This window comes from Haliotis asinina, chromosome 9 (genome assembly GCF_037392515.1).
Source record: "Haliotis asinina isolate JCU_RB_2024 chromosome 9, JCU_Hal_asi_v2, whole genome shotgun sequence".
Lineage (NCBI taxonomy): Eukaryota > Metazoa > Mollusca > Gastropoda > Lepetellida > Haliotidae > Haliotis > Haliotis asinina.
The window spans coordinates 1,463,871-1,473,095 of NC_090288.1; the positions used below are offsets into that span (position 1 = coordinate 1,463,871).

At 39.8% G+C, this 9,225-nt stretch overlaps 1 protein-coding gene across 1 annotated transcript in view; it reads left to right on the forward strand.

Annotated features, from left to right (window-relative positions):
* LOC137296488 (proteoglycan 4-like) overlaps positions 1 to 7,630 on the forward strand; it is a 46,126-nt gene extending 38,496 nt beyond the window's left edge. Inside the window, exons 3-4 of the mRNA XM_067828277.1 lie at positions 4,925 to 5,022; positions 7,567 to 7,630. Coding sequence (XP_067684378.1) covers positions 4,925 to 5,022; positions 7,567 to 7,630 — 162 coding nt within the window. The remainder of the gene's footprint in view (positions 1 to 4,924; positions 5,023 to 7,566) is intronic.
* The last annotated feature ends 1,595 nt before the right edge of the window (positions 7,631 to 9,225 follow it).

Below are 9,225 nucleotides of genomic sequence, written 5' to 3' on the forward strand. Positions count from 1 at the left end.
GGGACACCCTACACAATGTACCCACAAGTTGGCAGGTGACAGTTTACAGACAAGGGTATAGATTTTCAAAGCTGTCTTAGCGCTAAGATAGTCGTAAGTCCCATACATTAACATTGCCTTAAGCCTTTCTTAGCACTAAGAGAGTTTCGAAAATGTAGGCCTAGATCACCAGGTCTCTAGCGCAGGTGAGCTAAAGACTTGTTTCAAGAATCATGTTCCAAACTGGTTTCTACGTTCCACTGAGCTGTGACTGTTGTTCTCGAGCTACAGAAGGTGCTGACAAGCGGTCAGAAACCTTGCACACAACTTGTCCAAGTCCACTCCCAAGTGACTTGATTCACTTAAACACCATTCCCTTGGATCAATACTCAACTGTCTGAAGCATCAAAACATGACACCCGAAGAACAACTGTCTAACAAACACGTCAGGCAGAAAATTACCCTCAGAAAACTCATAGAGTGTTGCTAAAGGCATGAGCGAACTTGAGCCATGAGGTAATCAGGTGTGAATCGAAAGGAATAAGAAACGTGTTGCGATCTAGACAGGTTCTGTCACCACACCATCAAATATACATGTGCACCAACTTCTCCACTCTGGCCAAGACTGGGTTCTGTCTCCATGTTAAACATGCTCAATAATACATACAGCTATAGTATGTAGTACTATTAACAGTTAATAATATATCTGAATATATGTTCAATATCTGAATGAATAATTTAGAATAAGTAAACCGCCAGTGAAATAGAGAATCGATTTCTGTTGTATATCCATCCACATTCTCCTAATAACATGAATAATACATCAACGTATCACTGCTGGTTTTCTCTGAAATAAGGAACTTAATAAATTCATCTTGGTCTATTTTTCAGAACGTCTGTTATGTCAAGTTATTTGGGAAGAATAACATGAGAACAAATTATACCAATTCAGGATAGTCTCAGAGCCATAGTACTATCCCACCCTAGCAGACTGCACGGACTAAATGTCAAACTGTTTGTGAAATGCGACAGTACTCTAGAAGGATGTATAATGTGGAGAATAAGGTACTTACATGCAGTGAGACAAATGACAAAATACAGAAACATGCTACATGTATACCAAAATACAAATGAGGATTACAGGGAAGTATCCTCCATTGTCTTGTATTTAACCCTGGTTCATGAACAGCTCGGTGTGCATTGTGTAATCATCATCTGCCAAGCTGGAATTCCTCCCTCCCCTTCCCCCTAGACCAGGCTTGCTCCAAGGACAATGCCAGTCACGATCCCATCCCCACCCTATCATGATCCCAAGCCTGACCCCCTCACATTTGGCTAACAGACAGGTTCCTGTTACACAATATCCTTCTTACACCATCCGTGTGATCCTCTCACTGGGTTCAACAGGCGTTGTGGAAATGTCAACCTACGACAGTTACCAAGGTTTAGTCAGCTTACAAATCTCAAACATGCACTCACACAAGGGAAGACATTGAAGACGATCTACCCATGCTCTGTTTAAATGACTTGGCAAATAAAACTTGATACAAACGTGCGAATAAAGTCGTTTACTGGCACACACTGTTTGTTGAGAGGTTGTCAGGAGGCTCAAGTAGTTACTCTGTTATGGAACTGTATTGATCAGGAAATCTGCCATGGTTCAGGCATGAAGATGTGGTACACCTCATCAACAGAACATTGCTACAGGGATGAACAGACATATCCCTAAATGAGTGAGTGAGTGAGTGAGTGAGTGAGTGAGTGAGTGAGTGGGTGGGTGGGTGGGTGAGTGAGTGAGTGAAATTTGATACAATGCATATGGAGAACCTACAGGTATTCTGAGGGTGCAACATTATCAGGTCCAAGTGGGTGAAGAAGGTGATGGCTGATTTCCATGAGTAACGAAAACCTTCAGACAAACAGGATTTCATACATCCAGTTCACTTGGGAAATGTTTGTGGCAGAAGTGTTATCAGTGGACATTAACAAATCAATGTATCAGAATCGACAAACAGTGGTTGACACCACAGACTGACACTACTTGCCTCGATACGACACATATGGATACAACAACATGCTTTGACCAAGTCAACAAGCCCATCTTAAAGGTACCTCTTCCAACAAACAAGGGTTCTAACCCAGATCGTCATGACTAGCAAGGGTTGCTGAAGACGAGTTTGAGAACAGTGTCTCCTTTCACAAAGGAAAGTCACTTAGCAAAATGATAAAGAAAGTGAGCCAAATATAACCTTAGTAAAGCTTGCTTCTTGAAAGGAGGCCCAAATCTGCACTACAAGAAAGGGTGCTAAAGAAAAGGTCTAGCCAAGATCTTCACAAGCAAAAGTTGCTGGAGACAGGTTCTACTGCCATGAAGAATTAGTGATGTATCTGTCATGTTACCTGCTACTGCTGCCAGACATCAGTGTTCCTTCTAGGCAAGTGTTACAACACAAGACCACGGTTTAACTTAATCTATAAAACAAGGCATGGTCAATATGATGTAATATATTGTATTGTAGCTTCTCAGGGCCTCTCGGACCAACATCCCCTCCGGAAAATCTTGGGAGTAGTGTACTAAATAGGTATCTGATTTCTCTGTCAACACTGTAGCCAGATCATCCTCCCTGATCCCCACCTCTCCACCCACCATCCTCAAAAGCCCCTTTTCCATGTTTACCCGCCATGTAGTTTCCATGGAAACGGAAATATCCAGAGATTACCTTTAATTTGTGGCCACAATGGATCTAAAGCTGATTTTCTAAAACACATAGTGTATAATCTGCCTCTGATCTCTTTCTCACCCAGGAGGACAACAGTATCGATTTGTGTAATCTGGGAATTAGAGCTGGGCTGACCGCCCCCCTCTCCCTGTCCTACATCAGCATGTACCTGACAACACATCCAATGGTCTTCTTAACTCTGGCAATAGATGAAATGTTATTACCTGTCATTACCTTGGTACAGCAATCTCAAGGGATAAAAGCTTAATATGTAGTTTGTTACAAATGCTGACTGATATGGTGACCAACACCTCTTTACTACCTTATTACACCTGCAATATGTTTTCTACATTCACACCTAGCACCTGCAACATGTTCTCTACATTTGCAGCTTACACCTGCAATATGTTCTCTACATTCGCACCTTACACTTGCAACATGCTGTCTACATTCACACCTTACACCTGCAATATGTTCTCTATGTTTGCAGCTTATACCTGCAACATGCTCTCCTTTAAAAAATACACCTGCAACACGTCTAGATTCACACCTTACACCTGCAACATGTTCTTCAATGAAAACTCCTTACACAGCAACATGCTTTTCCTTAAAAACTCATTATACCTACAACATGCACTTTTCTAAAACATCCTTTCACCTGCAAGATGCTATAGTGCTTGTACACTGAGGTGATGGCTGCTGTGGAGACAGCAAGTACAGTGAGAACATTCCTCCACCAAGTGTAGAGACAAAGACACTCCTATCAATTAACCAAGGAATTGTTATCTCTCTCCTCATTCACTGTAATCTCTCTTCTCCACAGGAATGTCATAATTAGGGTGATAAACAGCAACACTGTCGGTCAACCTACTGGAGCTTCCCAGTCATCTTGCCAAGACTACACTTACACACATACCTGCTCCAAAACAGCAACACTGTCGGTCGACCTACTGGAGCTCCAAAACAAGCACCTGCTCAGTCTTAAGTCATACACTTTTTCCAGCACTTAAACTTTATGGGATGAGCAAGTTGTGAATACACCCTGAAGACCCCTGCCTAAAATACATGTAACGGACAAAACCTTGTCTGGAGTATAGCACCTTCAGCAGACGCTACGATTGAGACAGCAGAAAACGAATATCATCATTGTACATAGAAATATACATTCTGATCTGAGTTTCCTAACATCACATCTCCTACATTATCCTGAACAATCAGTATCAATATATAAACAGACCCTGAAACACAAATTTTGTAGTAGAAACTCCAACCATGGACCTTTAATATTACAGATATGGCAACCAATCTCCGCACATTTCTCACAGGGAGCTCAGCTCACAAAATCAATCCAAACCCACTTTACACGCCCAGGGCACAGTGACCTTGCTTGCATCATAACACAAATCAAACATGACATGTCATGACATAGGAATACCATGATGAAATTAGCGCATACAATTGTCAGGAGTTGACATGACACTGACCTACGGCTCCTCAGTCATAGACCTCCCACATTCAGGCCACTGCATTTTTTGTGAATTTGAAACTATTTTTTAAACATTCTCAGCAGAAAATTGAAAGTAATACTTAGATTTAGCTGCATGAACAAGACTGGCTTCCATAGTTGTCAGCAGCAGAGGAATGGCTTACAACAACACAGTGAGAATATAACAGCGAAAACATGTACACTTTAAATTCCAGGAAACATTTCTTGTCCATGGGGGCCCCACTCTCATGCACTTGATCCAGAAAAAAACTTCCCTGAATGTCAGTTTTACATCCAGAACCAACAGCGCTGATGTAAAAACAATTTAGGATATATATTATTTCTCATCAAATTATATGTGTTTCACATCAAGCATCCTGACAAGATTGATACAACCACCACAAGTGTTACTGAAACAAGATGCCACACTTGACAAGAAAACACACTGCATATTGATTTTAAACTTTCTTACTGATCTCAAAAACCATCAGGTAACAGAGGCTGAAAATATACTAAGTGCCTAAAGTGTTACTCTATTTTTGTGAATAACACACACAGTATGATGCAATCAAAATATTGATTATATATTTCTGAGATAAAAGAGGCAACAAGTTTATATACCAAGTGTAACATATTTAAGAGGACATATGTGATAAAACACTATCTCCTGGCATGCCCAAGTCTTAAATACAAGTGATATCAATAAAATTCTTCATTGACATTTGAATCTAATTTCCAGCTGTCCATACATATTGGTGCCAAGAGATCCAAGAATGCAGAAAACATCCCCAGTGAGAGAACCGCTGAGGAGTCCCCAAAGGCTGTTGGTGCATCCCGGTGCCAACAGCCTTCCTCCATATTGCTCAGACTCCACAATACAGCTGCTACATGGCAGAAAACATGCTGAGTCAGCTCTCTAAAGAAAAGGCTTGGAAAATTTATATCCCCGTATTTCACAGTTATTGATGGATTCTTAAAACTGTGCTGTTTGTGGCCCTGTGCTGGTCTTACTGTATGTGCTTAATGCGCTGATACGTGGTGTATATCATCAGTGAGCGAGTGAGGGAGTGAGTGAGTGAGTGAGCGTGAATCAGCTGGCTATTCAACCAGCCAGAGAGATTGAGTGAATGAGGCAGTAATTCAGAAAGAATGTCAGTGAGCTGGTGAGCAACTTGTTGCTACGATGTCATTCTGTAATGATACATCATCAAAACATTCACGGTCATGCTGACCAGTGGTCAATAGTGTGATGAACAAAAGGCATTTACGAAATGATGTGCATCCACAGCCAGGTCCCACGTCATCATCACCTGGTTGTCATGACAACTATGGGTTCTCGCCCTCTGCTCTAACTCCAAGGTTGTAAACATTAAAATACATACCCAGTGACATCCACCCATGATTCAGCTGCTTCCTGATTCCTGTTTGGGTTAAATACGGTAGCCAGCCATTTCCTCTTCTTGCAACTGCAACATGTCAATTGCTGCCAAATTTGTGATGAAAAACTAATCCATTACATTTGCGCATGTCTCAAAGCAAGATCTGGTTGAAGATAGTGATGGAGGCAAGCTACTGTGAAACAATATTTGACAAGAATGATTACTTATGTTCAATGCCTATCAAATGGATCAAAGCATAGTACAAGATGATGGATTCCTGAACCAATACTATTACAAAACACATCCTAATGGTAGCTGTATCAGCTTACACCAGCTTGCAACATTCCTCCCATATGAACTGTAACTCTTAGGGAAAATAGTTTGTAACTGGCTTAGATTCCACACATGCTTAAACTGAAAAGTGGAAAAAACAGCCTACAGATCCTGAACTGTTTATTGTGAGATATAGTACAAGATGTAAGTGTTCACCACAAACATGCAGAAAGTATGATACAAAAGGCTCTGTAAATGATGATACAAGCCAACCTGTATGACATGGTCAACATGGATCGGTCAAACAAAAACAGTTGCATGAATTTTGTATTATTTATCAAAGCAAGAAAAGCAAAACAGAATATTCACAAGTCAGGCAAAGTAAGTCTTATGATAGTCAACACTCTTGTTATGTACATAGTTTGATAGTATGGTGGGCACTGGCCTTTGTTGTGATAGTTTAAGACTGTCTAAGCAGGTACCAAACATTTGTTATGCTATAGCTTACTCTATTGCATTGTTCAACACATCCACCCACGTATTGTTATTGTACTCATAATCCAATCCTCATATTTGTTATCCAATATTCATGACATGTAAGTGAGTAAGTATTGATTTATGCCACTTTTAGAAATATTCCCGCAATATCAAATCAGGGGACACCAGACATGTGCCTCACACAATATACCCATGTGGGGATTCAAACCCAGGACATCAGCATAACTCCAGTCATGTAGACACATGAGATTCTGCATACAAAGTACTTTGACACATGAACTGCAAACAGAGTAAAATAATTCAGAAATGAAATGAAATCAACAAAAATTTGTGAATCAAAATATGAAATGAGTTTTGAGTGAGTGAGTTTAGTTTCATGCTGCTTTTAGAAATATTCCGGCAATATCATGGCACGAGATGAGTAGTGATACTGTTGCCATAATGCCTAATACAGCAGCCATCACTAAGTAATAATCAGGAAGGCTGGACCCAGTCTCACAGACTGGATGAAAAAATTGCCTAAGTCTCAAGAACGGGACAAAGAGTGGAACCAGTTTTACAAACTAACACAAAATTATGGACCTACTTTGAGACTGCACTCAGTTTCTAAAATACAAGTTCATGGACCGACTTGTTAAAAACACTAGTTTTTCAGTCTAAACCAAATACATAACTTGGTGTTCAACAGAAATTCAATCCCTCAGAGCGAACCCTCCAGATTTTGATGCATAAGAGGGATGTTAAGACACATTTTCCCTTGATCTCATTTAGGACCTACCTTTGTGCAGCTGTATTCTACTTTAGCTGAAGTAATTGTAGCTGATTCAACTCTTGAGAAACTACATTCAATGCTCTTTCAAACCAATGATTCCAGCATTTGGATCCAAAAATAAATGACATTCATGTAAACTTTCTAACAAATGTATTTAAACATTAGTCATAGAGATATATTCAACCTGTTCATTTTAAACCACTTTAATACACAGTCCCATACATCAGCCCATTACCTGACACTTTAGAGGCAATATACAGTGAAAGTAAACTTGGACTTCATACAACAAAATAAATCCAACATCTTACAAGAAAACGTCCTAAAGGCAATAACAGTAACAATCTAAACACCCTACTCATGTCATGGAAACTATACGGAGTTGATGAGGTGTCATCTCAAGACATGACATCATTGGTACATTTGACTTTCATGTGAACACTGTTTTTGTGTTGTGTTCAGAGCATTAGAAGCATTCACCATGACATCACCAGACAAAGCCAACAATGGAAGCGGTAAACTTTAATCCCGTGACCTTACACACTGACCATATCCATATCAGTGACGAAACACTGTCAATGAGGTGTCAACATTGACAAATTAAGGAAAATAATATGGTATGAATACAAAATATACGATGCAGTTATTGTTGTGCAAAATGAACCAGAAATAGGGAGATTACAATTGTCACAATACTGTTCATTATGCTGTCTGTATCCAAAACAATTATAGGGTTAAAACTACATATTTTTTCTGAATCAAGTGTATTATGTTGTGAAGGTTGGTTCAGCTAATACTACTATTTAATCCAGAGTCCGGAATGAGGTGGTTTTACAGCCCCATCCTGTGAAATCCACAACCAGTAGAAACTACCCATCCACCACCAAGGACATCCTTGATATCTCCAGGGCATACGTTCCGAAATATCTCCACTATACCCTGGATGCATCTATGGCCTTCTTTTGCTGGCTTTTTATCCAATCAGGTGTCTACACTGGGAACTTGAGCGTACCAATCACAACTCACTTTTGCTGTTCAAATTATCTAACCGTTTAATCTTGGCAACATAAATCATGCAGAGGAACTCTGGAAGAGTTTCAGACCTGACAATATGTCTGCATGATTTTCCCAAAATCTGAGTCACAAACAAACAAACCTTTGCAGCTGCAACCGCTATCTTTGTTGACACTGGCTAGCTCGGTTGTAACGGTGGCTTAGCTGATTGGATACTGTGAGAATGCAGAGTCAGCAAAGGGAGGTAATTTAAGTTATCAGACCGAAGAGTAGGTATACATCCAGGGCAAGTGGAGATTTATCGGAATGACAGTATACCCTGAAGATGTTGAGGAAGCACCACTGGCAAAACATTTTGTTTAAAACAAGGAACCAAACTCTAATCAGGAATAAGTGAACGTAACATATGTTTATATTTAGGATTACACTGTCCCCGTTAAGTAGAGATTCTAGAACCTTTATTGAGTCAAGTACCATCTGGCACACCCTCAAAGTCAGACACCTAATTGCCAGCATAAAAAATCAGTGATCAAACTCCCAAAGTCAAAGCTGTCAATTTACACTTGCAATAAGGGTACACAAAGAATGTGTTCCTCACTACTGGTTTCATGAACTGGTTTGGCAAGGAGGGTTGATCAGGATGGATGTAGCACCAAATACTAAGACTGAGCCAAAACATTATTTTCACTGACAGCTATTGAGAAATCATTCCTAAGACTAAATAACATATACATGTTCATTTGAGTTTCTGAATGTTCACAACTAATTGTCCTGGGTGTTCATAAACGAGCATTCATTTTACATGCTGGTGGTCTTTTCTGTTTTCAAATGATAATGTAATGAATATATATATTTTTTTAAAATGAAACACATTTTTATTTTGCACTTACATGTCAATGAATACAGACTTACCTCACCACCATATGGCTGGAACAATGTCCATGTGACATAAACCCGAACTCAGACTCCACACATGTTGGTAAGTATTAACTTGAACACATACATGACCACTGACTGTGTAAGTACAGGTATTTTAAGTAGGAATACAATAATCTGTGCTACAGGGCTCCAATGACCACACGTGTGTAACAAGGCTGCTCCGTCACA